At 36.0% G+C, this 19,449-nt stretch overlaps 1 protein-coding gene across 1 annotated transcript in view; it reads right to left on the reverse strand.

Annotated features, from left to right (window-relative positions):
* LOC111145012 (trafficking kinesin protein 2) overlaps nucleotides 1-19,449 on the reverse strand; it is a 58,927-nt gene that overhangs the window by 26,419 nt on the left and 13,059 nt on the right. Inside the window, exons 2-3 of the mRNA XM_022499640.1 lie at nucleotides 10,124-10,414; nucleotides 2,060-2,254 (exon numbers count right to left, since the gene is read on the reverse strand). Coding sequence (XP_022355348.1) covers nucleotides 2,060-2,254; nucleotides 10,124-10,214 — 286 coding nt within the window. The 5' untranslated portion in view covers nucleotides 10,215-10,414. The remainder of the gene's footprint in view (nucleotides 1-2,059; nucleotides 2,255-10,123; nucleotides 10,415-19,449) is intronic.

A 19,449-nucleotide genomic window follows, 5' to 3' on the forward strand; every position in this document is an offset into this window, starting at 1 on the left:
AGTAAACAATCTCTTTCTGGTTTGGTGAGGGCTCCAGAGAAACCCAGTATTCTTTCAGCCATCCGAGGTAGGCTCCCAACCCAAATCCCTGCCCATGCTTCCTTCTAAACTTATTTTTCTTCTCACAGCTCTTTCCACTTCTCTGTGTTACAAAAGAAAGTGCCTCTGCCTGTGCCACCTCTTTTTATTAGCTGTTAAAATGCATTTTATGGAGCAGGAGTACCGACTGGTATGTGAGGGAAGTAGGGATAAGAAGAGGCTGAAGTAGTACCAGAGAGCTAAACCCAGGACGGCCTATGAGGGTGCATAATGATTATTCACAACCACAGATCTTGGCATCTCAAAGGGACAGAAAACTGCTGGAAAGAGTCAGAGAATGTTTTGTATCTTGGCTTTTTAAAACATTGATCACTTTGCTAAATAAATAAAACCACTTATCTTTTACATTCATAAGATGCAAATTCAAAATGAAGTGTATTTATATTTGAGTGAACTGGTAACCCAAAGAATTGATATCTTTAAAATAACAGTGAAATTGAGGCATAGTACCGAGATAAAGAATTAGCAGGCTAATTATAATCCTAGCTTATTTGCTTCAGCATCTTAAGTATATCATACGTAGTTCAATTTTCAAATTGTTGAAGTGAAAATAGTACCTTTAGACTAAAGGATGAGGATACTTTTCTGGACCCTGGAAGTATGGGTCTGTAACATCCTATTAATCTTAAGTTTTAAATTGCTTCCTTGAACATCATGATTTACTTTGTATAAAGTCCTGAAAACCAAGTATTTTAGGATTTGATTATAATTTATTTTCCAAAGAAGTTTATTTTTATTTAAAATTCTTCCTAAAAGTAACTCCATGAAATTATGATAAGACAGCTTTTCCAACTACAGTTCCATCCTCTAACGGCATATATGACAAGAAAAAGTAAACTAAGGGGCACTTTCTGTGCCACTTTATCAAAATAATGACAGAAACTAAACTTATCCTGATGAAATTTCTGTTTGAATTTTCTTCTCACAAATCTAAAAATGAATGGAACAAAGAGAAATGGAAACAGAAAACAAGCACGTCTCAGAAAATCTCAAGCAAGCAACTTCTCAAACTTGAAAGTTAAGAAAACCTTAAGAGCTTTAATATTCAGTTACTTATAAGAATTATTGAGGAAGAAATAGTTTTATTTGAGTTTCCTGATATTCTAATTCAAGTTTAAACAATGTTTACAATTTTTTTTTTCCTGAGTAAAGTAACCTGGTTTTAGGAAAACTACTGTTAAAAGCAAGTTAATGCTTACTGTGAAAATTAGTATTTCACAACAATCATTAAAGACACTGAAGCACTCACTGGGAAAAGGTTTAGGAACTGATGCAATGTCATATCTATCCCAAATGAGAAGAATTTTACAAACATACTAATGTTGAACTTAGAGACTTTTATTATATATCCTAGTAGCTACTATGAACAAAACATTTTTATAATGAATGCATTAAAAAAAGTCAGCTCATCCTGAAGCAGATGTTTGGAATGAGGTCAAAAGCAAAAAGGTCTCCATTACTTCAATTATTAAAACTACTTATGTATTCAAAAACCACGCTTCTTAGTGACTGACCTCGTTCCTGTGAGAGTGTTTAACAGGAAATACAAAGTAAGATAGCTGATGGCTCCGGATATCAAGCTACTGGGATAATAAATGTTTTGAGATATAAAGGGACATTAAAATTTTCAAATAAAATTTCAACTACTTTTTTTTAAGTTCCTTTCTCTATTCAGCCTGAGAAAAGTATCAAATAAATAAAAAGTATCAAATAAAAGTATCAAATCAAATATCAGGAAACATGTGATTATTGCTTGCAACCCCAGACACTCAGAGTGATAAACTCGCTGCATTCAGACATAACACAGAATCATGTCTTTGTGCTGTGAAATCAGTTTGAGTTAAAGAAGGTACACAGTGAACAAGGTCTAGGGATGCCAAATGTTTTAAAAGTCAACACCGAGATGCTTATGATCTTAATCTCAATGGGCAAAGTCTAAAAGGGTAAAAAAAATACTCACTCATATAATGGAAAGTCTCTTCAGCAAGGACTGGAGAGAGGGCATCAGGCGCATGCTGCTGCTGGCGTGGAGACTGAGTCCAGTCTTGATTTTCGTACAGAAAGAGAGAGTCTACTCTTAGCTTATACTGGGGTAGCTGTTCTTCCAGCAGACTCACCAGCTCAACTTCAGGGAGATCCTCATTGGAGCAGACATCTAAAGAGGAGAGTCCATGTAAATGAAGCCAAAATATTCCAACTTACCAGGCTACAGAGAAAACATCAGTGAAATTAGTTTGCAAAAATAGGATAACCAAAGAAACACTAGCCAGGATAATTTCTCCAGTGATTTTTATTAATATGTGTTGGTCTACAGTTGGTCTTTCTCTAGGTTTCTTTAATATGAAAAGTTCTATAATAAAAATAATACCATGAATTTTAATTATACCTTACTTAAAAATATATTGCTTGGTGACTATAGCTATGTTTTTAAAAACTAAAATGAATTTGAACAAATTTCTTATCTCCTCCTTATCAGTCTATTTAGTGTTGCTTAAAAGAGAGCTGATCTCAAATAACATATATGCTTGGGGGGGGAAAGGCAATACAAAACAATGAGCAGAAAATAGTTCAAAAGGAATAAAATGATGTATTCTTTAATAACAAAATTTGAACGCTTTCGAAGAGTCTTCAAAATTTGGAAAAATTACATTTCAGTATATTCTTACAGTAGCTAGATATTTTAAAAAATTAACACATATTGGTTAAATGTTAGCCAGTAATGCTAACGTTTCAGCACAGTGTTCCAGCACTGGTACTGGAATAAGTACTGTACCATTTTTACTTGAAAGATGTGGTACACTTGAAGTCCTGAATACCCTTCACATCGTACTCTCTCGCCGACACACCTCTAGCTGCCTCCTGAGTATAATCTCTGAACACACTTGGCTTCTCTGACTTTATGTGCTTGCCCCTGGCTTCCTGTTCCAAATACTGCCCCTCCTTTAACACTTACCGAATTTAGCAGTTTACAGAAAAAAGTAAATGTATCCCTTTTAACATGCTTAAAATAGAGAAAATACAGGATGTCATAGCAAGCCTCACACTTTATAAAGAGATCTGCTATTTCCTTTGTGGGTGGTATAAAGAAACATATTCTAACTCTGTCAAAGAACAACAAAGTTCATTTTAAGGAAGCATATCTTAAAAGACTAAATTTCTACTGCTTGGCCTTAACAGTGACACTTCCATAAATCAAACATGAGTAAGCTGACAATGTCACATAGCACTCTTTACCCAGGACAAGCAGTGACTTCATAATCACAAAGATAAGGCACATAATCACAGAGATAAGGTACATTTAAAATCTTAAATACGATTCTAAAGAAGCTCTCAACCCTTAGCAGATCTTTCTTTTTCTTAGCAGATCTTTTTAAAAGCCCTAAAAACACAACCAAATTTTATTACTACCAATTCCATGCAAGCATCCAAATTTTTCCTGCCATAAATTTATCACATACAAATTGTCAGTATAATACTTGAAAGAAAAAAAAATAAAACTTGAAAGAAAAGAAATTGACTATAAATACATGCTGAGCTATAAATAGGCTTGTGGGTAATACAGGAAATGAAGAACAAAGTTCAACATTCATTAAAAGAGCTTTTATTCTCTATAAACTATCTTTTATTTTATTTTATTTTAGATGACAGCTGTTCATTTTAATTGCTTAGAAAATGTTTAGTATGAATGACATTTTAAAATCTTTACTGCAATTTCCTTCCCTGTCACCTCCTCTTCAACCCACAACATGTTTAACAAAATTGTTAACCATCTAAATTAGAAATCGTCTTTTAATACACATTAATGAGATTCTGTGAAAATTCAAGGTTACCAATTCCCTTCTTCCAAAAGTTACTTTTAAAAATGCATATACAGGGCGCCTGGGTGGCTCAGTGGGTTAAAGCCTCTGCTTTCCACTCAGGTCATGATCCCAGGGTCTTGGGATTGAGCCCCACGTCCTCTCTGCTCAGCGGGGAGCCTGCTTCCCTTCCTCTCCCTCTGCCTACTTGTGATTTCTGTCTGTCAAATAAATAAATAAATAATTTTAAAAAATGCATATATGATCAAGGTTTAGCAGATTAAATATCCTTGACTCACTCCCTCTATTTGCTTCTGTATTTCTGATAATGTACTATTTACTACTCTCCTGATTATCCAGTCTTAACAACCCCCTTGCTAACATTTTATCTTCCAAATGTCCCTCCATATGCTCACTTAATTTTAGCCATATCGTGTCCCTTTAGATTCAAGGACTCCTCTTGTTTCTCTGGAAAAGCCTCAAAAGACTCAAATTTTCCTCCGTATCTTTATATCCAATTATGTCACTCTCCTATACAATGCTAAAAGAGGTCTGAATTTCATCTAGTCATTGGAGAAACACCTAATGAACATCTGGAATAATCAGTAAACATCTTGGAAAAGCCATGCCTATTCTTAGTAGGATTAAATTAATGCTAGAATAAGGCACATTACAATATGATCTAGAGTGTGATCTAGAGACCCACATAACAAAGATTAAAAACAAGCCTCAAAAGGATGGACCTTATAAGCAAGTAACTTAAGGACCCATCAGAACGAATTTTAAGTTTTCCAAGGAAGGCAACAAAATCTAAACATCTAATGATGTAACATTCAAAATATTAAGCATTTGATAAAAGATTTTTAGATATGCAAAGAACAAGCAAATTGTAATCCATTACCAGTTGGAAAATGAGTCAACAGAAACAGGCCCAATAACGACAAAGATGATAAAATTAGTAAACAACAATTTAAAAACAGTGATTATTAATACGCTCTAAGATTTAAAAGGAAAACATAAACTTGATGAAAAGAGAAACAGAAGCTGTATCAATCTTTATAAAACCCAAGTAGAAATAGAGTATAATATTTAAATTGAAAAACTCACTGGGTAACATTAACAGATTAGATATTCCCCAGAAGAAAAAAAAAAAAACAGTAGTAGACTCAAAGGCATAGCAATGGAAACTATCTAAAATGAAGCATAAAGAAAAAAAAAACTGGGGAAAAAACAAACAAATCATTAGTGAGTTCTTTCATATAGTATCAAACTGTCTAACATACATGCAGTTGGAGTCACAGACAAGGAGAGAGGCAGAGCAGAAATAATATTTGAAGAAATAATGGCTGAAATCTTGTAAATTTAATTAAAACTATAAATCCATCGTTCAAAGAAGCTCGACTCTAAGCAGAATAACACAAAGAAAATCCAAACAGAAAATCTTAAAAGCAGAGAGAGAGAAAAAAGGAAACATTACATTCGAGGGAACAAAGACAAGAATAAGCACACTTTTTATGCGTTAAAGTGCATAAAAAGTCAACTCAGAATTCTGTACCAGTGAAAACACCTCTCATAAAAGGTGAAATAAAGACTTTTTTCAGACAAGCATAAAAACGCAACTGTTCATTGCCAGCTAACCTCTGTTACAAGAAATGTTAAGCTTCCTCAGGCAAAAACGATACAAAATGGAAAGTTTGATCTACAAAAAGAAATAAAAACCGACAAAACTGGCAAATCTGTATGTAACTATATAAAACTTTTATTCTTGTTATTTAATCTATAAGTGACTAAAGTAAAAATAATAACAATTAATTATGTATGTAACATGTAGATGTAAGAGACAGGGCAACAATAACACATAGGATGATGAGGGAAACAGAATACTGTTGCAAGTATGTCACTTTATGAAATAGTATAATGTTATCTGAGGATGCAATGTAGTAAGTTAAAAATGCAAATTGCAAACACAGAGCAACCACTTAGAAAAATGAGAGGTGGGGCTCCTGGGTGGCTCAGTGGGTTAAAGCCTCTGCCTTCGGCTCAGGTCATGATTCCAGGGTCCTGGGATGGAGCCCCGCATCGGGCTCTCTGCTCAGCAGGGAGTCTGCTTCCTCCTCGCTCTGCCTGCCTCTCTGCCTACTTCTGATCTCTGTCAAATAAATAAATAAAATCTTTAAAAAAAAGAAAAATGAGAGGTGTACCTACTAAGTAAATAGTGGAATTAAAATGGAATCCTAAACCAAACCAAACCAAGCCAAGCCAAACAAAACTCCAAAACTCAGTTCAAAAGAGTGAAGGAATGGGGGAAAAACAAAGAACCATTAAATGGAACAAAGAGAAAACAAATGATAGTACAGAGTCTACTGACTCAACCAGACTGTTAATTATATTAAATGTAAAACGTCTAAACACCCCAATTATAAAGCAGAGATAGTCAAACTGAGTTAAAAATAAAATGATCTAACCATAAGCTCTCTATAGGAGATGTCCTTTAAATATTCAGGTAAGTTAAAAGTAAAAGGATGAAAAATGCTATCATACTAATTCTATACAAACTCTTTTCAAAAATAGAGGTGGGAATATTTTACAACTCATTTTATGAGGCCAGCATTACTGTAATACCAAAATCAAACAAAGACATTGCAAGAAAAAAAAAGAACAAATTAATAATTTTCTTGAATGGGGCACACGCACATATACACAAAACATTAATAAATCAAATCTACAATCTGTCAGAAGGATAATACATCATGGCAAGTGTTGGTTTTCCCCCACAAGGTTGGTTTAAAAATTCAAAAGTAGAAAAAACTGAAAATCAACAGAATTCACCACATTGACAGACTAAGAAAGAAAAACCATCTCAGTAATGGAAAACAGGCATTTGATAAAATTCAACACCGATTCATGACAAAAATCTCTTATCCAACTAGAAGAAGAAAAACAATTCTCCAATTTGAAAAAGGCCATTCTAAAGGAAATTAATGGCGAGACTGTAACTTTTCTCTAATATCGGAAATATGGCAAGGATGTATATTCTCATTACTTTTATTAAAAAATATACTGAGATCCTGTACTATTCAAGAAGGCAAGAAAAAGAAATAAAACACATCCAGAATGAAAAGAACATCTAAAACTGTCCCCATTTGTAGACATTATGGTTTACAGATGGAATTCTAGGCATCTATAAGAAAGTTAATAAAACTAAGGGCCACCCAGATGGCTCAGTCAGTTAAACATCTGACTCTTGATTTCAGCTCAGGTCTTGACCTCAGGGTCACAAGATCCAGCCCCACACTGGGCTCTGTGCGAAACATGGAGCTTTCCTTAAGATTCTCTCTCTCTCTCTCCCTCTGCCCCTTTCATGCACCTGCCCCCTCTGCTGGTGTGTTCTCGCTCTCTAAAAAAAATTTTTTTAATAAAAAAATAAAACTAAGTAAAGTAGAGTTCCAGAAATCAAGGTCAACGTATAATCAATTTCGTTTCTATACACCAGCAGTAAACACCTGTAGAATAAAATTAAATAAAAAATGCCACTTAACAGCAGCAAAAATAATTACAATTTTTAAAATTAAATATGTGTAAGACCTATATAATAAAAATTACAAAATACTGTTAAAAGAAATTTAAAAAGACCTAATTAAATGGAGAAATGTATCATGTTCACGGACTGGAAGACTAAATTGTCTTAAGATGTCAATTCTCTGGAGTCTATGTAATACCATTCAACTGGAAATTGACAAGCTGATTCTAAAATTTATGTAAAGATGTGAAAAACCTAGAATGGCCAAAATAATTTTTGGGAAAAAAAAAAGAGCAAAGACAATTTATACTATCTGATTTTGAGATTTACTACAGAGTTAAAGAAATCAAGACAATGTAGTATTTATATAAAGATAGCCTTAGGGATTAAAGGAATGCAGTGAAGCGTCCAGAAATAGAACCACACATGCATATGCAAGTGATTTTTCAATGAAATTACTAAGGTAATTCAATAGAGTGAAAGATAGTGTTTTCAATAAGTGGTACAGAAACAACTAAACATTCAATGGAGAAAAAAAATCTGGACCCTAACCTCATTCCATGTGCAAAATTAACTATAAAATGGACCATTCACCTAAATGTAAAAACAAAACCTATGGAACTTTAAAAAAAAAAAAACAAAGAAGGGTGCCTGGGTTGCTCAGTAGGTTGAGCATCTGCCTTCCGTTCAGGTCCTGATATCAGTCAGGGTCCTGGGATTCAGCCCCACATCGGCTCCCGTTCTCTCTCCAGTTCCTCTGACCCTCCCCCTGCTCATGCTCTCTCTAACTCACTATCTCTCACAAATAAATAAATAAAATCTCAGAGTTCTAGGATCAAGCCCAGAGTCTGTCAGACTCCCTCCTCAGCAGGGAGTCTGCTTCTCCCTCTCCCTGTGTGTCCCCTCTTTCTCTTTCAAGTAAATAAATAAAAAATCTTTATTAAAAAATAAATAAAAGAACAAAGGAGGATATCTTTGTGATCTTGAAGTAAGTGAAAATTTTTTTAGAAACACACACAAAAAACCAAACTATTATGAAAGCAAAAATTGAAAACTAGACTCCACCAAAATATAAAACTTTTCCTCTTCAAAAGGCATTATTAAGAAGATGAAAAGGCAGGAGCACGTGGCTGGCTCAGTCGGTAGAGCATAGGATTCTTGATCTCAGGGCTGTGAGTTGGAGCCCTACACTGGGTGTGGAAATTATTTTAAAATAACAACAACAACAAAGATGAAAAGGCAAGCTGGTATGGAAGAAAATATTTGCAACCCATTTATCTAACAAAAGATTTACATCTAGAATATAATGAAGACATTTATAATTCAATGGTAAGAAAAATTTTATAATGGGCAAATGATTTGAATAGACAACTCAAAATAAGATCTAGAAATGGCCAATAAGCACGTGAATAGATGGTCGACATCATTAGTCCAATGGGGGGGAGGGGAATAAATTAAACCCACAAAGAGATACCAGGGCATACCCACTAGAGTGGCTTCAATCAAAAACATGGACATTACCAAGTGCTAGTGCTGTAGGACAGAGGTCAGCAGAGCAGGAGGCTCTAGCCTGCTGCCTCCGCCTGATTTTGTAAATCCAGTTCTGTTTGGATCACAATCACACTTGTTCTTTTATATTTTGCCTGTGGCTGTTTTTCTGCTACAACAGCAGAGGTAAGTAGTTGCAAGTCAGCAATAAAAATGACTGAACTATGGATACATACCATCATGTGCATAAATCTCAAAAACATTTTGCTGCACAAGAAAGCCAGACATAAAAGATATAGATTAATTTGTATGAAATTCTGAAATTAATTTGTGTGAAACTGTATGAACAAGCAAATTTTATCTATAGTGACAGAGAGCAGATCAATGGTGGCCCGGGGCCAGTGGTTGAGAGAGGGGGGCTCTGGGTACAAGGGAACTTTTGGAGGGACAATAAAAATGTTCTACAACTTGACTGTACTAGTGGTTACATGAGCGTATATATTTGTCAAAACCAAACTGCACCTGAAATGGGCACATTTTATCTAAATGAAGAGATTACAATAAAGCTGAATAACAGATGGAAAAAACTTTGGGTTTGGATGGATTTCAGAATTTTTCGGAGTTTTAGAAAATGTGTGTAATGCTATGTGTGTAATGTAGGATCTATAACAACTCCAACTGGTTTAGTAGCAACACCCCATATTTAAATACATTAATACATTTTCAGCAAACAAATACTAGCACTAAGTAAAAGAAGTCTAGATAGCCACACAGGTCAGGTTTTGTGCACCAATGAATTTTAGAACCAAAGTTTAGAAAAAAAACTTTGGGTGTTCAGAGTGTTTTTGATTTGGTCTTACAGATAAGGGCTCTATAGCTGTGTCTGAATAGCCTGTGTGTCCTGGAAGCTTCTTAAGTGTCACACACTGTTGTCAGGTGTTTGCAGGGTGTATGAAAAAGCAACTCTGTCCTTGTCAAAGATACGAACAGAAAGACAAGGAGGTCCTGCTGATCAGGGCTCACGCGGTGCAGGAGAATCTGACAGAGACAACACACAACACGTAAGGCTGATTTTGATAATTCAGTCGGAGACCGGGAGAAGGAAAGATTAATTCAGTTAGTCTCTCAGGAGATCAGGCTGGAAAGCGAGGCCAGGGTTTTGTCATGGCGGTCTTACATGCTACGAATTGCACTTTGAAATTTATTAAACCGGACTCACCAGTGATACTCTCCGAGTCTCTGTGATTGATACTCATGAGGGTTTCTTCACCTGTTGGTGATGTGAAAATGGCATTCTGTGATTGATTCATGCAGGATCCTTTCTTGCTTTGGTTGACAAGGGCAGCTTTGGTATGAATCAGAGTAAAGGAAATCCATCAAGCCATTCAATAACAAAATGGATCTGGTCGTACAGCTATTTTCTTTAAAACAGCTTTTTTTGGATGAGTCAAATGACATCTGCAGCAAATGAGTGTTCTCATGTGATTATCATACCCTGGAGAGTCATGACCTAAAACAAAGAACACATCAAGTGACTTTAGAATTCAGCACACTCTTTAATAATAGCAGGCCAATTACCTGGAATTTCTGTCATTAAGAATGTTTTCCTAGTGACACTTACAACATGGATAAATCTCAAAATAATCATGTTGGATGAAAGACGTCAGACAATACGAAAATACATAGTGTCTAATTCCATGTACATAAAATTCTAAAAATGTACACCTATCTACAGTAACAGAAAGCAGATCAGTGGCTTCCTGGGGCTGGGGGAGGGGATTACCAAGGGGCAGGAGAAAAGTTTCAGGGATGAGGAGTATATTCATTATTGTGGTACGTGGTGGTGGTTTCATAATTATATACATGTCAAAACGTATAGGTGCAATCTAATAATAAATTATATAATGTTTAAAAATTTTAAAATAATCAATGTTTAAAGTAAAATAATAATAATAATAATAATAATAATAAATTATGGGGTCTGTAACATATGTAGAAGTAAAATGTATACAATAACAGCACAAAGGCCAGAAAGAGAAAAATGGAAATATACTGTTATAAGGCTTTTACATTAGACACGAAATAGTAAAATATCTCTTGAAGGTAAACCGTGATAAGTTAAAGATGTATACTATACCCTAAAGCAACCAATAAAATAACTCAAGAATTACAGGTAATAAAACAACAAAGGAGAGGATATGGAATGGTCTAGAGTCTCCCCACTCCGGCACTACTAGTATAGGGGGTAATGCTTGGTCAAGTGCCTTGCAGAAGTTCAGCCGTCTGCCTGCAGAATTCTCTCCCCAGACCCTCTCCCAGATGTAAAACCAAAAACATCTTCAGACATTGCCAAATGTCCGCTGGTAGGCAAAATCACTCCCAGTTGAAAACCACTGATACAAAAGACGTTCAACCTCACCTACGACTAAATAAAAATGGAAAGAAACTACTTTTCACCTCTTCCATCAGCAAACATTAAGTTTTATTACATTCATTGTTGGGGCGGGTATGGAGAAGCAGCACTCATACTGTTGATAAAAGTGCAAATTGCTACAAACTTTTTGAAAGGCTGTTTGGCAATGTCTACCAAACTTTAAAAGTGCACATACACCATAATTCAACAATTCTACCACTAGGAATTTATAATATGGATATACTCACAAAGTATGACAAAATATAGGCACAAGAATGCCCATATGGTATTTTTTTAAACCATAAACACACGACTGAAGAGAAAATATCCACAAAGAAATGGTTTAATAATGGTACACAAACAAATGTAATGCATTAAATGTGTGTGTACTTGATAAAAATTGTTACCAGTTAGGAGAACTGTTTAATACTAATTATAAGTCTGGCTTTATATCAAAAGACAGTCTCTACCAAATAGTCTCTACTTAGCAACCTGCAGCTTCTATTTGTGGCTAACTCATTCTCATGCATACTATTTATAGGCATTGTAAACATTCAGTGTTTTACAAGAGTCACCCCCAAGAAATGGAAGGGAACAAAATAAAGGCATTAAAAGCAACTGAAATATGGTCACTGAGGTAGAAGAAAAAAGCACTCTCAGTAAATACTACGAAAGACAGTTTCAGAGATGAAATGGGCAAGAGAATTAAATATTACAGAAAAGGCAAAGGGGAAATTTGTTTAAAAAAGAGGGTACTAGGACCATAAAATCAATATTAACCTCCTAGAAACCAATTCAGCCAAGAAGTTAGGCCCAAAGCTAAGCTAGCTGCAAGGAGTAAGGAAGTGAGATGGTAAGAATGGAGTTTACTGAGTACAGCCCAGGATTTCCAATACCAACTTTCAGGTTTACATGGACCAGTAAAATTTCAAAAACTTCTGAGGTTATTGACATAGGGTTGCCTTTTTTTTTTTTTTTTTGAAAAATACATTTTGTAAGGAAAAAGACATAATGGAATAAACAACAGTTCTTCCCAAAAAAGGAGTTTGTAATTTTATGTTGACATAACAGAAATTTAATTTTTCTATATTTGAATTCAGAAAATTTCAATAAATAAAAAATTTTAAATTCTATACTACAGGCAACATAAGGAATTGGAGAAGATGTTTGCAAATGATATATCTGAAAAAGGGTTAGTATCCAAAATATATAAAGAACTTATGAAAACTCAATACCCAAAAAAACAAATAATCCAATTAAAAAGTGGGCAGAAGGCATAAATAGGTATTTTTCCAAAGAAGACATACAGATGGCCAATAGACACATGAAAAGATGCTCAACATCACTCATCATTAGGTAAATGCAAACCAAAATTACAATGAGATGTCACCTCATACCTATCAAAATGGCTAAAATCAACAATACAAGAAACAACAGGTGTTAGCAAGGATGTAGAGAGAAAGGAAGCTTCTTGCACTGTTGGTGGGAATACAGACTGGTGTGGTCACAGCAGAAAACGGTATGGAGGTTCCTTGAAAAGTTAAAAATAGAACTACCCTATGATCCAGCAATTGCACTCCAGGTCTTTACCCAAAGAATACAAAAATACTAATTCAAAGGGATACACGAACCTGATGTTTATAGTAGCATTATCCATAATAGCCAAATTATGTTAACAGCCTAAGTGTCCATCGACTGATGGATGGATAAAGAAGATGTGGTATGTACACACACACACTCACGAATATAACTCAGCTGTAAAAAAGACTGAAATCTTGCCATTTGCAATGACATGGATGAATTTAGAGCATTATGCTAAGCAAAATACATCATTTAGAGAAAAACAAACACCATATGATTTTACTTACATGTGGAATTTAAGAAACAAAACAAATGAACAATGGGGAAAAGAGACAGAGAGAGAAAGAGAGGGAGAGAGAGGCAAACCAAGAAACAGACTCTTAAATACAGAGAAGAAACTGATGGTTACCAGAGGTTAGTGGGGTGGGGGGAACATGTGAAATAGGTGATGTGGATTAAGGAGCGCACTGGTAACGAACACCAGGTGTTGGATGGAAGTGTTGAATCACTATATTGTACACCTGAAACTAATACAACACCGTATGTTAACTAGAATATAAATAAAAACTTTTAAAAATTCTATTTTTTATGTAAAACAAAATTGTCAAGATTGCTGTCAAAACAGCAATCTGCACTAGCCAGTGCAAAATGAAGTAATACTCAAAAGTATTTTTTTAGGTACTTTACCTCCAGTTGTCAAAAATTCATTTTCACACCCACAATCAGTCTACTGTGTGCAACTGAAGTCTTCCCCATGTACCTTATTGCCCAAATTGCCATTCTTAAATCAACCACTGCAAGGGGAATGGAACTAAAATTGGATCAGACCAATAAAGATTTATCTGCCCACCCCCACACCCAGGAACTGGAGGAGGAAGAAAACAACCTCCCCTGAAGTTTATGACCGCCAGGTATTTGAACAAAATCTCAACTTGGGGTTCTGCCATCAAAGAAGTGAGGGAGGGGATGATAATTCTTGAGTAGGCTACCAAAACCATCTACTACCTAAGTCTTTATGTCACAAATGATCTTTAAAATTATCACACTCCAGAGACCCGGATTTATAGATTATAAACCCAGCAGTGTATCTTGAGAAACAGAATGGTGACACAAATATAAGAATAAATATGCTAGTGTATAACAGGCCTAGTGCAGGGTCAGCAAACTACTGCCTGAACGCTGAATTTGGCCTGTCACCTGTTCCTGTACAAACTGTGAGCTAAGAATAATTTTTATATTTTTAAATAGTTGAAAAAAACCTAAGTTAAAATGTTTCCTAATATGTGACAATTACATGAAATTCAAATTTCAGTGTCATAAATGAGAACACAGCCAGACTCATTTGTTGAAATACCGTCCACTTGGCTGTTTTCATGGTACAGTCGGTGAGCTTGGTAATTGTAACAGAGAATTTACAGTTAGGCAAAGCCTAACATATTTCCTATCTGATCTTTTGTAGAAAAAGTTGGCCAACTGATCTAATAGTAAAAGAATTCATCTGTCTAAATCAGTGATTTCCTAGATCAACTTCTTAAACATGGAATTCACCCTTTTAGATACATAAAATTAGATCACTACCTCTTGAGGAAGTTCAGTAAAGAACAAACTTCTACTTTCTATACCTATAACTGTATTTAAAGTTATTTCAATTTCTAAGAAAGCATTTTTAAAAAAGCACCAAGTTACAAATTTGCTTATGAAGAAAGAAGTAGAGAGAGGAAGGTAAAGAAGAAAGAAGAGAGGGAGGAGGAAGGGGATGTGAAGGGAGAGAACAGAAGCAAGTGCTTCTCATACTAGTCCAAAGTGGTTTTTAAACAGAATTAACCATATCTTTTTAAAACAGAACTAATCAAAGACCATTGTGAAAATCTAATGATAGCCTTGGGACATTCTTCCTGCTGGCCATTTACCCATTAGCTGGCTTAATCTTTAATATTTACATTAGCATTCATATTTTTTTCTTTTTTTAATATTTATATGTGTTACACAGAAACAAAAACTATGGACTCTAGACCTTTACTCTAGAGGATTGCTTTTTAATTAGTTTTGGAGGTAGTATTAACTCTAAATGCAAGAATAAAGAAAACCAAGTTGAATATAGAACTAAGTCCATCTTCAGAGTCACGCAGGAAGAATCTGGACCTCCAGGGTAAACCAGGAACCTGCCTAACAAGACAACTGTGCACTAGGTCAGGGATGATCTGCAAATGATATGCTCTTCCTAGTGACTCTTTAGAATTCAGTAAACCCTTGGGATATGCCCTGGTCTGGATCTGAGCTCCTCAGCAGGATTAGTGTGGAGTAGCAATGCTCAGTATAAAACAATGTATGCACCCTGGCATTAGACAAGCTTGAATTTTCATCTTACTGACTGGTTTTCTGACTCTGACCACATTATTTAATGGTTCTTCATTGTAAAGGTGGGAGTGATAATTAACTACTCTTGAGAGGGAGAATCAAGTATGAGAACTAAAAAAAAAAAAAAAAAAAAGGAATTCCTAGTTTGGTACCTGACATTACAGTGGACACTAACATGCTTATTCCCTTCAGCTTCCCCCTTTTGTTTAGGCCTAAAGAACAGATAACATCTTCTGTCTAATATTTCTTAAATTTCTGGCTCAACAGCCAACTCTCAGCTCAGAATAGCTACCCTGTTTATGTAATAGATGTAGGCTAAAGATTGAAAAGTCTTCATATTGAAAGAGGAAAGGACAAAGCAATAAAGAGACAAGTGCCTTATAAAGCAAGAATTTGAGGGAGATCATTACTTAAGTTCATTCCTTCAAGGATTCGGGGGAAGAGCTACTATAATAGAAGCTTTAACTACAACTAGTACCTTTATTCGTAGCACAGTAGTTGTATTAGTTTCCTGTTGCTGCTGCAACACATTACCACAAATTTAGTGGTTTAAACCAACACCAATTCATTATCTTACAGTTCTGGACACTGAAGGATGAAGTGGTTTTAATGGATCCAAACCAAGGTACTGGCAGGACAGTGCTTCCTCTGAAGGCTCTGGGAAAAGTCCACTTCCTGGTCTCTTCTGAGGCTGCACTCCTTGGCTCAGAGCTCCTTCCTTCACCTTCAAAGCCAGTAGCCAGCACAGCATCTTCAAATCTCTCTGCATTCATCGCTATGTAACCTTCTGCCAAATCACCGTCTACCTCCCTCATATAAGGACATCTATGATTACATTTAAGGCCTAACTAGATAATCCAGGATAATCTCCCCATCTCAAAATCCTTAATTTAGTCCCTTCTGCAAAATCCTTATGTCATATAAGGTAATACTCATAGGTTCCAGGGGATTAGGATCTAGGTGTCTTTGGCAGCCATTAGTTGGCCTGCTATAGTGGTTAAGAACATGGATACTGGAGTTAGACTGCCCATATCTGAGTCCCAGTTCCACCACTTACTAGTTGTAGGGCTGGACAAATTACTTAATCTCATTTTTCATCTGTAAAACGGGACTAATAACGAGGTTTACTTATTTGATTGCTACGGGGATTACGTGAGTTATGAGAGGATAATAGGAACACCTATCTCAGAGGGTCGCTGAGGGAATTACATGAGCTAATACATGTAAAGCTCTTAGAACAATGCCTTAGATTACAGTAAGTGCTATGCAAATATTAGTTATTATTTCTATCACCACCAAATAGTACTATTTTATTATCTTTACTGTTTTTGTGCCTCATACAAAGTTGGGAGCAATGTAAACCCTACTCTTAACCACTTAATGGCATCTTCTTTTAACATAAGAAATCCCATTTATTTCCTGCCTTGTAACAAGTGATGTTAGTTTAGTGCCATGAATCATTTTTCTTTCTACCTCTTGAAGCACAAATAAAACAGAAAGCTTGCAGAGCCAGAGTCCTAAATGTAGTAGAAACTGCTGGCAAACTCTGGCAAACACAAACAACACATTTTCAATGCCCCTCCTAGTTTGTACAACATATTCTTAGTACTTCCTTGAGCACCAACTATTTTCTATGCTGGACCTTTATTCACTCTTTTCAGGAACAACTTCACTGCTTCTCTTCAATCAACCAAGCATGCATTATTTAACAAGAAGCCAGCCTTTATAAGTCATGCACATGTAGGAGAAAATAGAGTAAAACAGCCAAGTGACTTATTTAAATAAGAATAAGACTTAAAAAGAACAACCAAAACATGTCATTGGTAGAAATATTGCTGAAGAAAACATGTCTAATGACTTAGCTTAGCCTAGCCATGGAAACAAAGTGGTCAACAATGTGTGCCAAAATATAGGCCCTGTGCCTTAAAAAGAATCTTACTACTTCCTTAAAATAGCATGCTATGGCCAAAACAGCCTTACAGAAAAGGCTAAAACAATAAGAGAAACTTCATCTTAACAGAAGCACAAAGCCTAGAATTAAAGTAAACATAAGGATTTTTAAAAAGATTTTATTTATTTGACAGAGAGACAGAGAAAGAACGTGCACAAGCAGGGGGAGTGGCAGGCAGAGGGAGCAGCAGACTCCCCGCTGAGCAGGGAGCCCAATGCAGGACTCAATCCCAGGACCCTAGGATCATGACCTGAGCCAAATGCAGATGCTTAAGCAACTGAACCACCCAGGTGTCCCTAAATAAAATCTTGAAGAAGAAGAAGAAGAAGGAGGAGGAGGAGGAAGAGGAGGAGGATGAGGAGGAGGGAAGGAGGAGGAGGAAGGAGAGGGAGGGGGAGGAGAGGGAGAAGAGAAAGAAGAAGGAGAAGAAGAGGAAGAAGAAAGTTGGGGAAAAAAGGGTGTGTGTGTGTGTGTGTGTGTGTGTGTGTGTGTGTGTGTGTGTGTGTCACCACCAAAATCCAACCTGAGGAGTGAGCAGCAGAGCTCACAAAGGCAGAGACCACAACACGAAGTGTAGCTGCACTAATGTGCCCTAGTATATGACACTGGCTATTCAGCACAGCTGGTCTCCCAGCAGTTGTAACGTTCACCCTTAGGAAATAGGAATTATGCCCAGCAGATACTTTGTCCCTCTTTTTTAGTGATCTTTTTTAAAGATCCATAGGGTTGGGGCACCTGGGGGGCACAGTCAGTTAAGCATCCAACTTTTGGTTTCTGCTCGGGTCATGATCTCAGGGGCATGAGATCAGCCCCAGGCTGGCCTCTGTGATCAGTGCCGCATCTGCTTCAGATTCCCTCTCCCTCTGTCTCTCCTTCCTGCTCTCTCTCTTAAATACATAGATACATACATACATACATACATCTTAAAAAAAAATCAGTAGGGTTTCAGAATATGAAATATATGGAGGCAACTCTACTTACAAACAGGTTGGATTCCAAAAGGCTGTTTAAATCCATTAGTTTAAAGGTCCAAAACCATGAGAGATTTAGGCTTATGGGCTCCGCGTTTCCTCCTGTGTATTTTGAGCATTTTAAAAAACTGCCCTGTTTTGTTTACAAAAAACATCTGCTGAGGAAGGGAACCCCTCCCTGCCACAATCTCTACCAACAGAAGGGAGTGAACCTCTGGCGGCGAAGGAACCTATGCCAGAGCTTTGCCTGCAGATTAGGGAAAACGGTGAACCCACGGTGCCATCTGTGGTTTTTGATAAGTTTCCATAACCACCCTTGCATTCACCATGCTTAGTCTTTAAATTCTTGAACTCCCCACTTTAACTGAATCTTTGACTAAATAGGCATCCTACTTTAACAATGATTCTCTGCCAAAACCATTTCAAACATTCACATTTCTTCACCTGTGCCTATCACTTGCACAGGTATGTCGTATTTCATGGACTTGTCCTTCAAAATCATCCTTATTGTCTAATCATATATTTAACATGTGTAATTTTCTCACTTTAAATTTTTTACACTATTTCCACTTTTGTGTCCATCAGTCAATCACTAATGCTGCTTTTAAGGACAAAATGGGGTTTGTAATATTTATAAAACACCTCAAAACCGTATACATAAAACAAACATGCTACAAATAATAATAATGGCTGAATTGAAAATGACCATCTGATGGCGATCAGCAGAGCTGAATCTGCTCTGTCCCTAGCCAGAAAGTTCCTAAAAATTATACATTTTAAGCAGAGGAGTTTGCATTTAAAAAGATTTATAAGAAATCGTGCAACAGGGCTTTTTGTCCTATACATTTAAAGACAGAACTTTAGATGTCTTATGCTTGGCATTTCATTTCAAGCCAAATATTAAAGGTCTCAAGAAAATTTCAGCCCGATGTCTTGTTTGCAAAGGATAATGAATTTATATCCTCTGAAGTAACCTGGCCCAAACTACTGAAGTGGAAAGGGATACTATTTCTCTGCACTTTCCTCAACAAATAGTGAATAGCGAGAGAATATGTTACAGTTAATAAGTCTTTGTGATTCATCAGGGTCTTCAAATCACTAAGAACTAAAACCACCGCAGCAACACTGAAGAAGGTTTTCTAGGTAAGGAAACACTTGTGAGTCAATGATCAATTTTACAGAAAAGCAGCCACATTATACAACTGTGGCTGCACATTCCATACTTTACCTTTTATAAAGTTAGGCAAATAATCCAAAAGCAAAACAATATT

The sequence above is a fragment of the Enhydra lutris genome, unplaced genomic scaffold, assembly GCF_002288905.1.
Source record: "Enhydra lutris kenyoni isolate GAN:26980312 unplaced genomic scaffold, ASM228890v2 scaffoldscaffold1, whole genome shotgun sequence".
In the NCBI taxonomy this organism is placed as follows: Eukaryota; Metazoa; Chordata; class Mammalia; order Carnivora; family Mustelidae; genus Enhydra; species Enhydra lutris.